This window comes from Gymnoscopelus braueri (genome assembly GCF_963280865.1).
Source record: "Gymnoscopelus braueri genome assembly, chromosome: 9".
In the NCBI taxonomy this organism is placed as follows: domain Eukaryota; kingdom Metazoa; phylum Chordata; class Actinopteri; order Myctophiformes; family Myctophidae; genus Gymnoscopelus; species Gymnoscopelus braueri.
In genome coordinates, this window is record NC_137610.1 from 43,041,345 (window position 1) to 43,061,920 (window position 20,576).

Consider the following 20,576-nt stretch of genomic DNA (forward strand, 5'->3'; position numbering starts at 1 on the left):
AATAACAGGGATGTGGAGTCGCTAATGAAACTCTGAAAGATATTAATTGTAACGCAGATAACAGATATTAATATGCTCAAGGAAATTACTGCGACTAAGTGTTGCTCAGTTAATGAATAAAGAAAGTCTGTACAGAATACAGAATGGGAAAAACTTCCAACGGAAGATCGATCTATTTAGAAGCAGGTGGTTCTCGAAGTTGGGGTCCGGGGACCCCCAACCAGGGGTCCTTGAAGGGGTTTCAGGGTCTCCCCAGTAATTTTGTAAATATAGCATCAACATTTAGTTTAACCGCTTCATGAGTGCCGCGCTATGAGCTTGTAGATCTGCTATTTTTGAAAAATTGTAACCTTTTAACAACACATTCCATGCCAGAGTTTAATATCATAATGTACTCACCAGTGCCAGCGATTTATTGTTGTTGTTTGTTTTTTTTCACTTCGCCACAGACCTCGCTAAATACCTTATGATTGTGCGTTAAACTGTTTGTAGACACACAGAGTAGCTGTGTGAGTGGCCCAGCGAAGACATTTTCAATCGGCGACATTCCATTTTGCAGTAGTCGCAGTTTCTATTAAACGGCGTTCAGCGCGGAGAAAAACAACAACGAGATAATGGCGATTTAGCGGAAGCTTTAGAGCGGCGGCGGATGGGAACGAAAATCTTCGATTGACATTCATTTCCGTTTCCGGGTGTGCTACAATGAAATGTGTCACTGCGAGATTTTTTTTAATAAAATACCACTTCGCGTATCTACGCGACTGGCACGCTGCGCTGTTATTTAGGTTCGCGTAGAACTACACGATTGGCACGCAATGTGTTAACTCAAATCTTTGCCTCTGGGGGTCCCTGGAACAAAACATTTTCAGATGGGGGTCGGTGGCCAAATACATAACATTTTGGGTGGTCCTTGACATAAAAAAGTTTGAGAACCACTGTAACATAAGTTTTTCAGAAAACTGTTAGGATTTAGAAGACATTTTGTAGAATCGGACCCTCAGGCCTTTATGGGTTAAATTACGAATCCTATGTTATTGATGCGTAATGTGGTGTATTATACAACATCAAAATCATACTTAAACCCCACTTACCAAAATCCCAACATTTATCCTCTATATCAACTATCTTCGGTGAAAAAAGCCGATCTCACGTAGCCCTGTTAAAAACATAGAGAAAATAGCCGATCTACAAGCGTATATATACAATCTGTGTTGCGTGTTGTTAGCACATAGATCGGCTATTTTAATTATTTTGGGGAAAATAAATCCGTAGTTTTTTGGACATGATCTTTTGAACTAAATTTTTTGTGGGGGGGGGGATCAGGGTTGCCAGATCTGCTTATTATAATTTCCCAGCAAGATTTTTTTTGAAAATAGCCGATCTACAAGCTCACAACGCGTCGCATCGCGACGCGTTGTGAGCTTGTAGATCTGCTATTTTCAAATAGCTGATGTATATGTTAAAGTGCTCATGTGGCCCCACAGTCGCTTCTTTTGGGCTGGTTTTCCTAGACCTGGTTGCTTGTTTCTCTCACAGAATCTGGCAACCCTGGGGGGGATTATCAAATAAACGGGATAGGCTATTTAGTCACAACCCATGAAAACAGGTCCGTGGCCCAAATTTGAACCCTAAGCTTGGCAAACACTGGTCTATATAGTACTATACAGTACTTGAGCTCTCCCCATGCAATGGATGTTATGTCAAGTCATTACTAGTTCCACTAAGTCCTGTAATCCTGGATATTACAGGCCTGCTAATTGCATGCCTACTGTAAGTACTGTCATCAAGCATGCAGCATAGTTGCTAATTGCATTAATGAGCCCTATAATCTTTTATATATATATATTTAAATAACTATAATAAACTGTATGCACAGCCCTATAATTCCCTATTGGACCCACTCATTAGACAACTTATAATAGTATAATTGTGTCCAACGACTATGATGTGTCATTATCAGTGCTGGCTGTGAAGGAATCTCTCCTCACGGAAGACGATAACTTTGAACTGGGAAGAAGTACTCAAAGTGTTTTACTCATGTGAAAGTATCAATACTGCAATGTTAGAAAGTACCCTGTTACATGTAAAAGTCCGGTATTCAAAATGTACTTGAGTAAAAGTACAAAAGTATTGGCATCAACAACATTTACTTAAAGTATCAAAAGTTTAAGTACTCATTATGCATTATGCCGAATGTTCCATTTCACAAGTTGTCAAATGTACAAAATGTATAAAACATATTTTTGCGATGCGACACGTGAGCTTGTATATTTGCCATTTTCAAATTGCCAAAGTGTATATAGGGTTGAAGTGGTTAATGTATGTTTTGTAATAATAATCAAAATAAATAGTAAAACGTTTTTTAAGTTTTCAAATAATTGTAGTGGAGTAAAAGTTTGTAATAGTTATTAATACAAATGTATTAATATTCATAAGTATGGGGTTATGTGGGTCCTTGAAATTTAAAAAGTTTGATAACCACTGTTGTAAAATACGTTTTTGTTCCCCCATCATCCCGGCTTATCGTTACCCTCCTTTAACGACCCATTATCCCATATTTCTGTTAATTTTTCTCCTCTTTCTTCTCTCTTGTGGTCTCATTCTTTCACTCTCTCTGTCTCGTTCTCTCAGTCAGTGGCCCCTTTCTCTCATACACTCCTCTCCTCTCCTCTCCTCTCTCTCCTCTCCCTTTCCTTTGATCCTGGGCTCCCTTCACAGTGGGAGGGTTTACGGCTGGCAGGCATCAACCAATCAGATCGCCGGGCCAACTAGGGTCAGCAAATAACAACAGCTGCCAAGGGTACACAACGGGAGAGATGACCCTCAGAAACCCTCTGTTTTATACTGATAAACAGTGGCAGACTGGGAAGGAGAGAGAGAGAGAGAGAGAGAGAGAGAGAGAGAGAGAGAGAGAGAGAGAGAGAGAGAGAGAGAGAGAGAGAGAGAGAGAGAGAGAGAGAGAGAGAGAGAGAGAGAGAGAGAGAGAGAGAGAGAGAGCAGTGGTGGAAAAAGTACTCTGATATTTTACTTAAGTAAAAGTATCAATACTGCAATATAGAAATACTCCTTTACAAGTAAAAGTCCAGAATTCAAAATTGACTTGAGTAAAAATACGAAAGTATTGGCATCAAAATCTACTTAAAGTACCAAAGTAAAAGTACTAAAATATTTGAAAAGATCTACAAGTTCACAACGTTTCGCAATGCGACGCGTTGTCAGCTTGTAGATCGGCTATTTTCAAATAGTCTATGTATAAAATAGGGCTAAAGTGTTTAATGTATGTTTCATAATATAATAATGTATCTCAAAAGTAACTAGTAACTAAAGTTTTCAAATAATTGTAGTGGAGTAAAAGTACAATATTTGCCTGTGAGATGTAGTGGAGTAGAAGTAAAAGTATTGGAAATTGGAAATACTCAAGTAAAGTAAAAATACCTCAAAATGTTACTTAAGTACAGTACTTACAGTAAGTACATATACTTAGTTACTTTACACCACTGAGAGAGAGATGTTGTTGTTTTTGTTGTTGTTGTCATACTGTGTGAAAGTGACTGCCTCTGTGTTTCGATATCAATTGCCCGGAAGGAAGCCGGGCCACCAGAGGAACAGACAGGCAGAGCGGATATAAAGAGAGACCCAAACCAAACCAAATTATGCAAAACAAGCACAGGAAAAAAGTCAATTTAGATTTACAAAGAGTCAATTTAGATTTACAAAGACAAGAAAAAAAAGAAGTGTGAAACAAGCAACAGGCAGGCAGGAAAACAAGTGAAAGGGAATTTGACTGACTGATTCTGCAGCAATTCTACTGCCGCAGCTACTTGCTGCTGCGGTTCTGCAAGCTACAAGTCCTGTTCCCTTCCCTGCCTCCTTTAGACATCTCTCTCTCTCTCTCTCTCTCTCTCTCTCTCTCTCTCTCTCTCTCTCCTCTCTCTCTCTCTCTCTCTCTCTCTCTCTCTCTCTCTCTCTCCCCCTTCTATTTTGTTATTCAACATCCGATGATGCTAAGTTAATCTGCTTTTAATTAGCTAGGGTTAGCGAGAGAGAAGGAGACGCATGGAGGGAGAGAGAGAGAGAGAGAGAGAGAGTGAAGAGAAGGTTGGAAGGAAAACAGGAGATGGGAGAGGCTTTCCAGAAGAGGTGTGTGTGAGTAAGAGAGAGAGAGAGAGAGAGAGAGAGAGAGAGAGAGAGAGAGAGAGAGAGAGAGAGAGAGAGAGAGAGAGACCCATGGGAAATAAAATGAAATGGAGAAAGTCAATAGAGTTGGCAGCATGCCAAGGCTAGGCACACAAGCAGCCAGCCTCTAATGGGTGTGTATATTTGCTGGATCTGTTACAGCAGCCTGCAGTGTGCGTGTGTGCATGTGTGTGCATGTGTGTGTGTGTGTGTGTGTGTGTGTGTGTGTGTGTGTGTGTGTGTGTGTGTGTGTGTGTGTGTGTGTGTGTGTGAGTGCGAGCGTGCGTGCGTGCGTGCGTGCGTGCGTGCGTGCGTGCGTGCGTGCGTGCGTGCGTGCGTGCGTGCGTGCGTGCGTGCGTGTGTGTGGGTGGGTGTGTGTGTGTGTGTGTGGGTGTGTGTATGCAGATATCTGCATTATGACTATTATGTCTCTGTGTATGCATGCACACACACCTGTGTGTGTGTGTGTGTGTGTGTGTGTGTGTGTGTGTGTGTGTGTGTCTGTGTGCGTGCGTGCGTGCGTGCGTGCGTGCGTGCGTGCGTGCGTGCGTGCGTGCGTGCGTGCGTGCGTGCGTGCGTGCGTGCGTGCGTGCGTGCGTGCGTGCGTGCGTGCGTGCGTGCGTGCGTGTGTATGTGTGCGTGCGTGCGTGCGTGCGTGCACAGATCAGAGAACGTCAGGGAGCCTACAGTACATGACAGCGTCTTGTATCCGTTGTCATTGAGCATTTTGCCGGCTTAGCGGCGGTTCAATACTGCCGTGCACCAAGGACCACAAAGCCTTCATTGTCCTCTGCATCTCTGGACACACAGGACATTCCTCCACTGTTCACTTAACTCTGAGGGGATACAAATGTTACGGCTCCATTTGGTTACATTTGTATCCCCTCAAGAGTTACAAATCGATATGTCAACGCTGAGGATTTTCCCAGTGGTGGAAAAAGTACTGAAATTTTTTTTACTTAAGTAAAAGTATCAATACCACAATGTGGAAGCGCTCTGTTACAAGTAAAAGGTCTGTGTTCAAAGAGTTACTTCAGTAAAAGTACAAAAGTATTGGCATCAAAATATACTTAAAGTACCAAAAGTAAAAGTACTAAAATGTTTGAAAATAGAAGATCTACAAGCTCTACGAGCTTGTAGATCGGCTACTTTCAAATAGCCTATGTATAAAATATGGCTAAAGTGGTTAATGTGTGTTTTATAATATAATAATTTATATCTGCAAAGTTTTAAGTTTTCAAATAATTGTTATAATTGGAGTAAAAGTATATTTGCCTCCGAGATGTAGTGGAGTAGAGAAAAAAAGTATTGAAAATGGGAAATACTCTAGTAAAGTAGTACAGTACTTGAGTAAATGTACTTATATGTTACTTTACACCGGTGGATTTTACTGTGGGTAAAGGGACATACTAATGGGAGGGATAATGTCTATAATAGAATAGAAAGGAGAACTTTTATATTTTTTAAAAACATCAAAATAATCTTTGTGCAGAGTGCTGTTCAAGAAGAAGAGACTGTAAGACATTTGAGATTTGTTTTGAAGCTGTAAAAGTGTTGTTAATATTTTGTTTTCGTTTTTCTAGTTTTCTTCTTGTCACAATGCAATGTGCAGACGCCAGGGCAGTTAGAAAGTGAATGGATAAATCGATAAATACCCGACGACTGCCAACGGAATGTTCAGACGACGCTTCAGTTGTTTGTCTCGTTGATATCGACTGATTGAGATGCATTGTGTCCGTTTCTATGAAAGGAATGTTCATTCCACTCTCTCTGTGTTAGGTGAGGTATGCAGTGCAGTCTGTGAGCGTCCAGGAGCGACTGAGATCGCCTCAGAAAAACAGACTCAAAGTCACGATCGTAATAAAGGGGCAATCCGTACGTTTTAAATTCAAGAAGGAATAATAAATAAAAAATATGTCACTAACTTATATAAGCAATCAAATATTGTTGGGACTTGTTCCACAAAAAAAAGTGCAACACCCTAAACGTAATAATATATTAAGTATGAGAAGAAATAATACAATAATAATAAAAATATATGTACAGTGGAGAAACATATATAAGATATTGTCTTAGTGAGGTACATTAGCTTATCAATATGTAGCCGATCTACAATAGCCGATCTACAAGCTCACAGATCTTGTGAGCTTGTAGATCTGCTATTTTCGGCTAATGTTCCCCCCAGAATAGGGATGCGAGGGTTCAAGTGGTTAATGCAAAAAAAATAAAAAATCCCTATCACACAAAGATTTGGCGGCCCCCCTGCAATGTCTCTGAGGAAGACCCCCTGTTGAAGACCCCCCCCCCCCCCCTGGCTTAGGGTGATATTGCACTTGATGAGCTTCTGGCAGTACTACCACTACCACCAGTAGGTGTCCTACCCAATACGAGGGTCTACATTTCTCAGTGGAAGAGTACGGAGACCACCTCACTGCAGATGTGCTATAGTTATTGTATTGTATTAACATACTCTAACATAATGGTTAAAAATAACATTTATCATTAAAATACAGTTTGTAGCTGTAAAACAAATCTGCTGACATGTACAACGGATTTAGTTTTCTTTGTTGTAGTTTCTTTTACTTGCGCATTAGTATATTTGCATTTGTATAGTGTTTCTTTTTTCGGTAACACTTTAGAATAACTATTCGTCATAAGTAGTTAATAGATCATTCATAAACTGTTAGTTAATGAGTTATTAATGACTTTTTAAGCATTTGTTAATAGTTAGTTAAGGATTAATAACAATGCCTTATAACTGCTTAATAGATCATTTATAAAACATTAGTTAATGAGTTATCAATTACTTGTTAAATATGTTTTAATAGTATGTTAAGGATTGATAAATATGCCTTATAGATAGCTAATAGATCACTCACAGAGTATTAGTTAACTGACTTATTAACTGTATGCTGATTATTTATAATTTGTCTTATAAATGCCTTATAACTAGTTCATACATCATTTATAAACCATTAGTTAATGAGTTACTAATGTCTTGTCAAATATTTGTTAACAGTTAGTTAAGGAGGTAAAACTATCCTTTATAGATAATTTACATATTACTCAAACTATTAGTTAATGACTTGTTAATAGCTTGTTAAATATTTACTACATGTATGCTAATGATTTAAAACTATGCCTTATATATGTTCGAAGGATTATGAACAAGATATTAGTAAAACACTTACTAATAGCTAGTTAAGTATTTGTTAATAAGTAATATATGTTATTGGGTAGTTATTCTAAAGTTGCAACTACTCCTTATTTACTAACATGAGTTAAGTATTTGTTAATGGTTAATTTATGTTATTGGGTAGTTATTCTAAAGTTGCAACTACTCCTCATTTACTAACACGAGTTAAGTATGTGTTAATGGTTAATTTATGTTATTGGGTAGTTATTCTAAAGTTGCAACTACTCCTCATTTACTAACATGAGTGAAGTATTTGTTAATGGTTAAAATATGTTATTGGGTAGTTTTTCTAAAGTTGCCACTACTTCTCATTTACTAACTATTAACAAATACTTAACTTACCTTTTACAAATCAATTGTTAATGATTTGATTCCCATCTACTAATACCAGAGACACGTTGTACAACAGCAAATGGGTGGTACAGAAATTTTATGTGATACTGTGGACATATTTCACATTTTGGTACCTCAACCTTGCTCTATATTTTACTAAATAAATACCACAGATGAAATAATGAACAATTTATTTTAATGAATAAAGAAAACAGTACAAAAATAACAAATGCATCCATCTAAAATAACAATAGCAAATAAATAAATAGTCATATCAACAGTAATACAGTAATTAGAAATAACCAAAAGGGATACCTTCATAATCCCATCATAATCCGCCTTTACAGTCCAGATTAAATATAGCTTTAGTTTTATAGCAGGCCTTCTGCAGTAAGCAGTACGGCCACAGCAACACCATGTGCTAACATTGTAGCTATGCTAATATTGTAGCTAACAGGCTAATAAGAGTTCCCAAATTATAAATCTTACTCTTTTTCATCAAACAAACAAAAACGAATGATTTACATTAACTAATAAACCCAACAGTCCATACAGTTTTCATGGTTTTGCACTACATCACCTGAAATGCATAAAATAGAATACACAATGTGTACAGCACAATGGCCCCTTCTCTTGTGTCTTGTTCACAATAACTGAACAACCTCCTGCTCCTTTCAAAATAAAAGGCAGTTCAGCTTCAGAACTCCATTGAGACACACTACCATCTACTGACACAAAGTGGTATTGGTACTACACTACAGACTAGTATAGTTGCATGAACTGAACAGTTTTTCTTCATTCAGTAGAAATAGCAGATTAGAAATAGCAGATCTACAAGCTCAAGTGTGAGCTCAAGAAAAACTCAAGAAAAATGCCCCTTTTCAACATTCCAGGCCATGACCAGAAATGGACTCATAACTGACCCCTAGGTGTTTACTGGGCCTTTTTTAGAAGCAATAACCCTCAATTTGAAATTTGTGAGGTTGCAATTATTTTCTTCTGTTTCTCTTCATTCGCCAGAAATATCAGATCAGGAATAGCAGATCTACAAGCTCATAACACGTTGCAATGCGTCTTGCTGTGAGCTTGTAGATCTGTCATTTCTTATCTACCATTTTTGGCAATGTTCCATGTATGTTCCATGTATGTTCCATGTATTTTTATTTTATTGTCCTATACAGTTCAGCAGTTCATGTAACTACACTAGTCTGTAGTGTAGTATCAATACCACTTTGTGTCAGTAGATGGCAGTGTGTCTCAATGGAGTTCTGAAGCTGAACTGCCTTTTATTTTGAAAGGAGCAGGATGTTGTTCAGTTATTGTGAACAAGACACACCATTCTGATACATTGTGTATTCTATTTTATGCATTTCAGGTGATGTAGTGCAAAACCATGAAAACTGTATGAACTGTTGTGTTTATTAGTTAATATAAAGAATTTGTTTGTGTTTGTTTGATGAAAAAAAGTAAGATTTATAATTTCGGAACACTTATTAGCCTGTTAGGTACAATATTAGCATAGCTACAATTTTAGCACATGGTGTTGCTGTGGCCATACTGCTTACTGCAGAAGGCCTGCTATAAAGCTAAAGCTAATGTGTGTGCTGTATATCCACTGGTTAAAGCTATATGTAATCTGGACTGTAGAGGCGGATTATGATGGGATTATGAAGGTATCCCTTTTGGTTATTTCTAATTACTCTATTACTGTTGATATGACTATTTCTTTATTTGCTATTGTTATTTTAGATGGATGCATTTGTTATTTTTGTACTGTTTTCTTTATTCATTAAAATAAATTGTTCATTATTTCATCTGTGGTATTTATTTAGTAAAATATAGAGCAAGGTTGAGGTACCAAAATGTGAAATATGTCCACAGTATCACATCAAATTTCTGTACCACCCATTTGCTGTTGTACAACGTGTCTCTGGTATTAGTAGATGGGAATCAAATCATTAACAATTGATTTGTAAAAGGTAAGTTAAGTATTTGTTAATAGTTAGTAAATGAGGAGTAGTGGCAACTTTAGAATAACTACCCAATAACACATATTAACCATTAACAAATACTTAACTCATGTTAGTAAATGAGGAGTAGTTGCAACTTTAGAATAACTACCCAATAACATATTTTAACCATTAACAAATACTTAACTCATGTTAGTAAATGAGGAGTAGTTGCAACTTTAGAATAACTACCCAATAACATAAATTAACCATTAACACATACTTAACTCATGTTAGTAAATGAGGAGTAGTTGCAACTTTAGAATAACTACCCAATAACATATATTAACTATTAACAAATACTTAACTAGCCATTAGTAAGTGTTTTACTAATAGCTTGTTCATAATCATTTGAACATATATAAGGCATAGTTATAAGTCATTAGCATACAGGTAGTAAATATTTAACAAGTTATTAACAAGTCATTAACTAATAGTTTGTGAGTAATATATAAATTATCTATAAGGGATAGTTATACCTCCTTAACTAACTGTTAACAAATATTTGACAAGATATCAGTAATTCATTAACTAATGGTTTATAAATGATCTATTAACTAGTTATACGGCATTCATAAGACATAGTTATAAATAATCAGCATAAAGTTAATAAGTCAGTTAACTAATACTCTGTGAGTGATCTATTAGCTATCTATAAGGCATATTTATAAATCCTTAACATACATTAAAACATATTTAACAAGTCATTGATAACTCATTAACTAATGGTTTGTTACTAGTCTATTAACTATCTATAAGTCATGGTTACAACTCCTTAACTAGCTGTTAACAAACATTTAACAAGACATTAATAACTCATTAACTAATGGTTTATAAATGATCTATTAATCAGTTATAAGGCATTGTTATTAATCCTTAACTAACTATTAACAAATGATTAACAAGTCATTAATAACTCATTAACTAACAGTTTATGAATGATCTATTAACTACTTATAACGAATAGTTATTCTAAAGTGTTACCCTTTTTTCTGTTCCTTGTTGCTGTTTTTTGCTTTGTTACCTAGGGACTACAGATAAAAATGTGCGACTACAGATACAAATTAGCATTACTGTACTGCTAGACTCTGGCATTGTTTACATCGTATACTGTATTATTTATACTCCATTAATGTGTTCTGTTCCTAACATCAAATAAACAAATAAAATAAAGCAGTGGTTTTAAACAACCTCTTCTGGATCGGCGCCCACCTGAAAATCTTGCGTGTGGAGGTGTAGGCATCGGCTTCTCTGATTGGACGACCCGAGCCATCGGCTTCATGGATTCGCCGAGATGTGCGTCCCAATCTCGCTGCTACACCAATATAAAGTGGTGGCGTGTGCAATGGAACTGCCAGTCTGTCCGTCTCCCCATTTATGCCATCATCAACGTGATCTGTATCTCCATATTTATGGTAGTTAACCGATTCAATCCGGGACGATTTGTTTGGCTATTCAAAAATAGCAGATATACAAGCTCATGGCACGGCACCGAGTGCCGCGCCATGAGCTTGTAGATCTGCTATTTTTCAAAAATCGTGAAAACGTGTGCAAATCTTAGTCAAAGAAATCTAAAATGACAGAGATGCGTTCCCAGATTGAATGGGTTATAAACAGTCATAGGAAGTGAGTACCGCACTGACTGGTACTCTGACAACAAGTACAACGGGTGGTAATATATCTATCGTTATTATTACAGTGGTAACGGGTACTGTGCTGGGTACTTGAACAATGGGTACGGCAAATACAGCTACGACAGGTATTGAAGATAACATCCTGCGTTCCCAACTTGCATCGTTCCAGACTTGCATGGTAGCATCTGATAAATAGCTCAAATATGCAGATGTATATGAGCATGAGTGAGTATATGATTATTACTCTGACAACGGGTACTGCGCTTGCAACCTGCCTAAAAGATCATCGTCTTAAAAAATGGTAAGAAAAGAATGTCATTGACTTTCTACAGCTGCTGGGTTGAAGCTGCCACACGATGGACATCTCACAGGCTGACTGATGATTCAATGTTAATTACCAGAGTTCTCAACAACAACTGCACAAATTGGCTGCCTTCTCAAGGGGTGAATTTGTGGAATGAAACGATATATAAATGCAAAACGCCATGAAAACAGTACGCGTGTCACCACCGGAACGAAACACGGCCATTTGCCTCTGTGCCCTGCCATGAAGGACAGAACCGTTAAATCTTGTTTATTGTATTTAAGTGTCTGTCAAACGGATGATGTTGTTCTTTTTTTGTTACGATATATCAACTTTTTGTTACCACCACGCTCTAGACTCCTCTGTCTGGTGCGATGTCCTCATAGACCAATAACATTTACAAAAGTGATCGGAATCAGCCGCACTCAGAATGGCAAGAGTGAGTTAACTTCTTATTTCTTCTCCATGTCTTTACAACAAAGGACAAACGTTTCGTCTATCCATTCGTCAGTGTCAGAACAGTGTTCTTGTTGTGTTGTAACATGGCTGCACGGAAAACAAAGAGGGGCTCTCCTCAATGTGATCCTGACATTTGAACGAAGGTTCAAGAAATGAAGAAACAAAAGTGGATCGCACGCCGCAGATTCAAGGCCAGCAGGCCTAAATAAATGATACACCGAACGAATAAGAAAGGTGGCCACAAAGTTCACCGCGTTCCTACCTTTCATGCCAAACTTGGACCGTCGTCCATACTTGTTGATCAACACGAAGAGGACAACCAGCACCACACAGCCAAACCCTGCTAGTCCCACTGCGATGGAGACCTGGAGGGGAGAGAGGAGAGGTTATTGTTATTTATTGGCGTTACACTGGAGAGATGTTTCTGAGCTGCCATACCTTGCGGGCAACTCAAAAGTTTCAAACCAGTGGAGGCTGGTATCAAAATGTTCACACTAAATCACACTAAATGTACCATTTATATGGGACACATCTATTTCTTCTTTCTGCTCCAATATTCTGAGACCCACACACACGTGCACATGCACACACACACACGCACGCTGCTAAACCTTAGCCGTAACAGTTATCTTTTCCCAGTCAATTACAGGAGAAAGCTGAACTCAATTACATTTCAAACCAACTCTCTACAGCTCCACAGCCACGAGGGAATACAGACAGATAGAAGAAAATGAATGAGGGAATGGAGAGGAGAGGATGGGAAAAGGGGGTAGTTTAAGATATAACCACTCCAGTATGAGTTCTTTCTTCATATCTTTCTTTCTCTCTTTCTTTCTTTCTTTCTACATTTTGAGTTTAACGAGTATACATAATGTGCTGTATGGGAAAGATGATTGGGCTGACAGCTGTGCGTTTCACACGTCCAAAAGAAACACGAGATGAAGCCAGTTGAACTCCTTACCCCGACTTCCTGCTATCCATCAACTCCAACTACACCACAAACCTCATGAGATGCACACAGTCACCATAACAACGCATTGCATTTACATCTTTTTTGGGGTCGTTTGCGTTTTAAATGTGACATTATGGAGTGGTTTCCATGACAACACCTGTGATGTGCACGTACAGCATAATGTGGGTCAGAAACCCCCCCAGGTGAAGGACACGTCCCATACACTCACACATCCTTTAGTTTCAAAAGGATTTTCTTTTGTCCCGGCTGGAAATTATATCAACCGATAAAATATATGTAATTTTCATGGACGTACAACAGCGTCGATGTAATGGTTATGTTCTCTCAGAGTTAAATAAACAGTCCGGATTTCACCATGTATCCATAGCAATAACCACTTGAACCTGTTCTGGGGGGAACAATCGCCAAAGATAGCTGATCCACAAGCTCACAACGCATCGCAGTGTGATATAGATCGACTATTTTCGGTGAATACAGTTGGCGTGGACGGAAAAAGGTGGTCCAACAACTCAGGTCCATTTTTATTAAGACTAGAGGGTTTAAATGAATAAGCCGGTTGCAATAAGTATGTGACTGTGAACACGGAAGTAGGGTGCTTATGAACCATCTAAACGTATGAAAAACGTACATATATTTTTTTTGAAGAGCCTCATTTGCCGTATACTAAAGCTATTTGAAAACAGATATCCAAGCTAACAAGATCGAATCTGAACATTTTTGAATATTCTTTGAAAAGAATCTTCAAAAGTGTTTGCCTGTAATGACGTGCCCACAAATTAGGGATGTCAGGTTGAAAAGGAAAATAAGCTTTTTTTCTGAATTGTCTGACGTTTTGACCACTCACCCCAAATGTGTATTCCTCAGGCCGGTGCGTCACCGTGATGGTCGGGGTCGGGGTTCCTTAGAGACAAACACAACACACAAGCTGGGCTTTACGATCAATCACAAGAGTATAGGCTATTATCTTACCACTGTATAATATGAATTGTGCATTGTCTGATCTAAATGGTGAACATGAACTTAAACATACTGTCAGTAGATAAACGCAATCCATGCTAATGTAATAATGGTGACAAACCATCAGTGAACTAGTCTCTCGTAGCCAGATAGACAATCTCTATCGTTGCTGTCGGGCAGACACGTCTTATCTCCATGTTTTAAATGGCCTACTTGATCATACTACAGAGCCACACAAACGTATCAGATCCACAAGCTCGAAAACAAATCTTTGTCAACTAAATCAACCGTGGATTTAGTTTACTAAAATCTTATATTCAGTCAACTAAACTTAGACTAAAACTAAAATATTTCAGATGACTAAAATACAGTGGTGGAGAGTAACTAAGTACATTTACATAAGTACTGTACTTAAGTACAATGTTGAGGTATTTGTACTTTACTTGATTGTTCCCAATTTCCAATACTTTTACTTCTGCTCCACTACATCTCAAAGGCAAATATTGTACTTTTACTCCACTACAATTATTTGAAAACTTCAGTTACTAGTTACTTTTCAGATATAAATTATGATATCATGAAACATACATTAACCACTCTAGCCCTGTTTTATACACAGGCGATTTGAAAACAGCCGATCTACAAGCTCACAACACCTCGCATCGCGACACGTTGTGAGCTTGTAGATCTGCTATTTTCAAACATTTTACTACTTTTACTTTTGGTACTTTAAGCACATTTTGATACCAATACTTGTGCACTTTTACTCAAGTACATTTTGAATTCCGGACTTTTACTTGTAACAGAGTACTTCTACATTGCAGTATTGATACTTTTTCCACCACTGACTAAAATATGACTAAAACTAAATAAAGTGACAGATAACTAAATGTGCTGTCAAAATGAGCACTGAAACAGAGAAAAGGTATATGGGAGTGAAGTGAGTATATAGATGGAAGGTCATTTGCGTTACAGGACTGCTTCGGGGATGCAGGATTTCCTGTAGAGCTTTATTAATGAGGTTGATGATGCTTTCAGGTGCCAGATGGTTGCGTGCTTTGGTGACAGTTTTAGTGACAAGAGAACACATGCAACTCATCACCACACAGTATGAAGTCATAGACAAGGCCCGCATGACAGGAACACCAATATCATAGCTGTCGGGCAGGAAGCTTGTATCTCCATATTTCAACTTTTTTTTAATGTTTTTGTTGTAAATTAAATGTAGGGTAAGTGATATTTTTTGGTCTAAACAATAGGTTTTTGTTAATAGGTTAAAGTGCTATATTCTGATATGATAATGGTAATGATTGCTATAAAGTGGTCTCGCCGTCTCTCCAACTCTTTAGTAAACAGACAATTCATTTTCAGGTGGGTTGCAAATTTTATCCAATCAGGAGAGAGTGCCCATTTAGCTGTTTAATGTTATAGTGTTCCAGTTCCAATTTAGTTTGCTCATTTCTTTGTCATCACTTCAAATTTCAGTTGTTTAATATGTACAATTGGTATCACGACCTGAAAAGGTATGTTCTGTTTACTAAAGAGCTAGAGAGACTCCTGTTACTGAACAAACACAATGATTACTATCAGAATTTAGAGCTATTTAACACTTGTTTCAACAAAAAAAAAGATATCACTTACCCTACCTGCCCTCACAAGAGTGTCGCACAAAACTAGTGAAAATAGCAAATCTGTGTTGTGAGCATGTCGATTTTTCAGTATTTTCAATCGTTTTGAATATTACAATTAAAAAAGGAACGGTTTTGGACTTACAAGGTTTGCCCCCAACAGCAACGACATGCTTCAGTGAAAATGCTTTCCACACAGCCGCGGGAGAGACCACATTTAATCCAAAATTGAACTTCTCCGAGAAACTACGCCAATTTTAGATTATGTCTTAAAAAAAGAAATCCCTGTGTGCAATTTTAGGCCACGAACATTAAGGGGGGAGTCATGTTTCTGTGATGAATACATCGCGAGGCACCGTATGACTACACGCACAGGCGCTAATCAAATAAAAAGCTAAGCTAGCGTGAAAGTCACAAGGCTTTTTTCGTATGTAGGCCTAGAGGATATAGCACGGTGATGCTAACCGATGTTGACAACCCTGATAAAGGAAACCCTAATTCTATGATGAGATTCACACAGAAGAAAAATTACTTACCATAATCATAATCAATATCTGGACAAACGAGAGAGAGAGAGAGAGAGAGAGAGAGAGAGAGGGGAAAAAGAGAGAAAGGGAGAGATATATGGAGAAGAAATATATGGGAGGGGGGGGGGTGATGGAAGACAAAAAAGGCAGGGTACATCAGTGTTCTGTTCAGCTGATCAAAGAATTTATAATTGTGTGAAAAGAGCCTGACAGAGAATATTATGACACCTAGTTAACACAATCATCACCTCCTGTCTATAAATACAAACCCCATCACATTCCCACACATACGAATAGAAGCTCCTTTCACCATGACTTTGCCTCACAGCTGAAGACATCTACTGTATATACTGTACACATACTGTATATATGTATATATATATATATGTTACAGTTCATGTAGGAAAGCAGTAGGATTGGGAAAGGTGCGTTGGGTTCTCGGCGGACGCGAGACAGGCTCCGTACCGCTTCACAGCCGGCTTAGGTCAAGAGCAGACTGTCCGCTAAACGGCGTTCGCGACGAGCTCACGGATCGGCCGTTTTCGGCGAGAGGACAAAATCGGCTCCAAGCGGGAGCTACAGTAAGACGCTACGCTAAGCGGCTTACCGGTCCGGTGGCTCCGGAACACTCCCTCCCGGCCTAGAGAAGAAAAAAAAAGGGCCCCGGCCGCCGGGGCGTCCCCCTCCGGGAGCCTAGACGGGACGGGACACCGAGGAGTCCCGTTAGCTTAGTAGCTTTACCCCCCGGTCTCATCTCACTTCCCGTTTTGTCATTCACGCCGTAAGCCCCACCCGACTCGCGCCGAAAAAACAGTGCTCCTTTCCCGATCTTACTTATTTCCTACATAAACTGTAACATATATTATGTTAGTTAGTGTAGTTAGTTTAGTATGCTTTAGTTAGTGAACAATAAGCCCGAAATAAACTACAATTCCCTCATTTAGCATCAGGTGTCATTCTAGCCCTGTTCCTCTTCCCTTGCAGGTTCGTCCACACTCTTACCATCAAACGCCGGCCCATCGAGGAAGTGGCCATATACCATCCTGGAGGCGACGCCCAGGAAGTTGCTAGCCTCCAGTGTGTAGTTGCCGTTGTTGTGATGCGTTGGGTTTTTAAAGGTAAGACAGCCCTCCAGGTAGTCCTGGTAGACCTCCATCTCTGTGCGCACATATTCACTAGTGGGAATTTCCTACAGGGGGGGGGGGGGGGGGGGGGCACACAAAAGAGAGAGTAATAGATGAAGTTCTACTGGGAGACCAAAACATATATATCTTGAACATATGACATGGTATACACACAGTTGCAATTCTAACTAATATCTGCATCTGCCAACAGGTGACCAATTTCCCAACATTGGCATAAGTAGCAACTGGGAAATGTGAAGAAGAAAAACTTCTGCACTTCGGGAAACACCATAGTTACAGTATATCTAAAAAGCTAAACTCCAAGTGTCCGAGTGTCGCGCCGAATGTGGTGACCTATCGAATTCTGTGACAGAGCTCTTCCACCTGTCCAGAGCATGGGAAGCATTGCGGACCATGGGAAAAGCATTCTGTCAAGTCGTGTTTTGTCAATTATTTGAGGGCCTATACTTGCAATATCGATATTGCAAGGTTGAGATGCTGCATGGGGATATTGCAAGGTTGAGATAGCAGGTCATATCGCTGTTATCTCCATGTTCTAACTTTTTGTATTTTTTCGTAAATGAATACTACAGTGTCACACAAAAGCATCAAAAGTAGCAGATCTACAAGCTCGAAATGCGTCGCCAAGTGACGCGTTTCGAGCTTGTAGATCTGCTACTTTTGCTGTTTTGGAATTTTAATCCTGAAAAGTAACAGTTTTGGACATGTGAGGTTTCCAACCGATGACGTCTTATCTATATACCCTGTTTTGGTGGAACCATCGTAGGTTGGGGTGCGGGGACCCGCGCACGGTGAACTCTATACAGGTGTCATGGCGTCGTTCAGGCTCATCCAGCTTCATGATGATTGGAGGGACTGCAGAGGAGGAGAGATGAAGAGAAAGAGGTGGAGGGAGAGAGGGAGGGAGGGGGGGGGGGTGCAGAGAAAGAAAAAAGGACAGAGAGAGGTTAGTGTTGAATTGAATTCCATTTCAAGGGAACGACACAGTGGGAGAAAGAGGCAGAACGAGTGGAGGCGAATATTGTCTCTACTGTCAGAGGTGATCACAACACAATGAATTGTCATTACGCCTTAGCTGCATTGTTGCCATACAGTAACTCATTTCTATGTACTCCGGAAAAAGAAACGGTGATACATGAATGAGGATGAAAGAAAGGGGAGAGAGAGAGGGAGAGAGAGAGGAAGCGAGATAAGGAGAACAAAGTCCTTGATTTTCACCTGAATGTGCTGTTCTCATCACAATCTCCACCGATCGATCGATTGTGTGTGTTCCTGTTCTAGTGTTTCCTTCTGTTGTCTGACAAACCTCAGACGATATGTAAACATATTAACTACTGTTTATAGCAACACACCGTCATCAGGTTACAACAACCTCTGTGGCTGTGAAACTCGACCACTGACCATTACATCCTTTTATTGGCCAGGTTACATCAAACAAGTGGAGTTAGACTTTAATTTTGTTTTCCCCACTATGGGAGGAGTCCACTATGGACCTACTCTTTGGAACAAATTACCTAATGACTTAAGAGCTGTTGGAAACTGTGTCCTCCTTTAAAAACAGACTGAAAACCATTTGTGTTCCCCAGGCCTTTGATGAAATCTGTGCCTATGTATGTGTGTGTGTGTGTGTGTGTGTGTGTGTGTGTGTGTGTGTGTGTGTGTGTGTGTGTGTGTGTGTGTGTGTGTGTGTGTGTGTGTGTGTGTGTGTGCGCGTGCGTGTGCGTGTGTGTGTCAGGCATTATCAGACACTATGTGTAGGTGTTCTTTTGTGTGTGTGCATGTTGGGGGAGTCATTAATGCTGAATCATGTGGATGTGGATAAGTGGGGTTTTGAAATGCTTTCTGTACACGTGTGGGTGGGAGGTTAGGGTGGTCACTGACTGTATATTTATGCTTACCTTGGTGTATTTTGCTAATATTGTTGTCTTGTATCGTGAAGCTCAAGGTTTGCATAGTGTGCTGTACTACAGAATGTGTTTGCGTCAGTATAGGTGCTGTGTAGAAGAATTATTATGACGGGTGCATGCATCATATACTGTATGAGCGGGGTATGTTGTAACTTTTATTCATGTATGTTGGTATTCATCAGACATGGCCTTGTGTCTCTCTCTCTCTCTCTCTATCTCATCTCTCCTCTCATCTCTCTCTCTCTCTCTCTCTCTCTCTCTTCTCTCTCTCTCTCTCACTCTCTCGTCTCACTCTCTCTCTCTCTCTCTCTCTCTCTCGCTCTCTCTCTCTCTCTTCTCTCTCTCTCTCTCTCTCTCTCTCTCTCTCTCTCTCTCTTCTCTCTCTCTCTCTCTCCCCCCCCCCTTTTCCACTAAAATAACTTGGCGCTTTCTAGCAAACCGTCCGCGAACCGGCTTGCGTTTCCACCAGATTTAACCGGAGCTATTGAACTTCAGTTCAGTTGGTGGCGCTAATTTATTTATGTATACGTTTATTTGGACGGGACAACGCATATTAATGAACACCACACATAAAATGCTGTGTAAATACACCGGATTTAGCAAGAATGCTGATTTCCATCCGTAAGTCCCTAGTCCCTAATGAACACCCAATATTGAAAAGAAGAACGATACGTCACGCACTGAGGGCGTTGCACAACATAAAACGGAATGTAAAACAGTATCCACAAGTTTTTCCTGCGTGAATGTGGATAGCTTGCTGTTTACACATCCGGTTCCCCTTTCTACGTACATTAAGTCTTGGTTGGATCGTTCAATATAGCGTTTTTTTTATAAAGCTATGTGGGTTTAATTAAGATGGCACATAGTGTTTGTGTTTTGCCTCAGTGTCTTCCGTCTTCCAACCTACTGATTATTGACACGTATGTCGTCACGGTTCACAAGATGAACCACCGATTTTGTGGTTCGAGCGGATCAGTTCGAGCGGATCAGTCGAAACACTTGGAACTGGTTCAAAATTGGGCTGGAGGAAAGAACCGAACCGGGTTTCAACCCTGGTGGAAAAAGGGCCCCTCTGTGTGTTAGTCTAGGTGTTGTATGGAAGAGAGAGACAGTGAACTTTATAAACTCGCATTAATCCTTTTTACATGCATATACCGTATCTGTTGACATTTGCACATGGAGCCGAGTGGTAGCCGAGGGATAGCAGCTTGGCTAGTACTGTAGATCTCACATGCCAGACTAACAGCCCTGTGACCAATTGGTTAGTTGCGCTCGATAGCGTAGTGTGGACATATAACCTGGAGGGATGGTGGGTCTGAGATTATGAA

General features: G+C 39.5%; 1 protein-coding gene across 1 annotated transcript in view; it reads right to left on the minus strand.

The window, feature by feature from the left end:
- ntrk3a (neurotrophic tyrosine kinase, receptor, type 3a) overlaps positions 1 to 20,576 on the minus strand; it is a gene marked incomplete at both ends in the record, with an annotated part of 165,790 nt that overhangs the window by 106,485 nt on the left and 38,729 nt on the right. The window contains 4 exons of the mRNA XM_080438187.1: positions 12,374 to 12,476; positions 13,929 to 13,984; positions 17,193 to 17,385; positions 18,084 to 18,196. Of these exons, the coding sequence (XP_080294313.1) occupies positions 12,374 to 12,476; positions 13,929 to 13,984; positions 17,193 to 17,385; positions 18,084 to 18,196 (465 nt within the window). The remainder of the gene's footprint in view (positions 1 to 12,373; positions 12,477 to 13,928; positions 13,985 to 17,192; positions 17,386 to 18,083; positions 18,197 to 20,576) is intronic.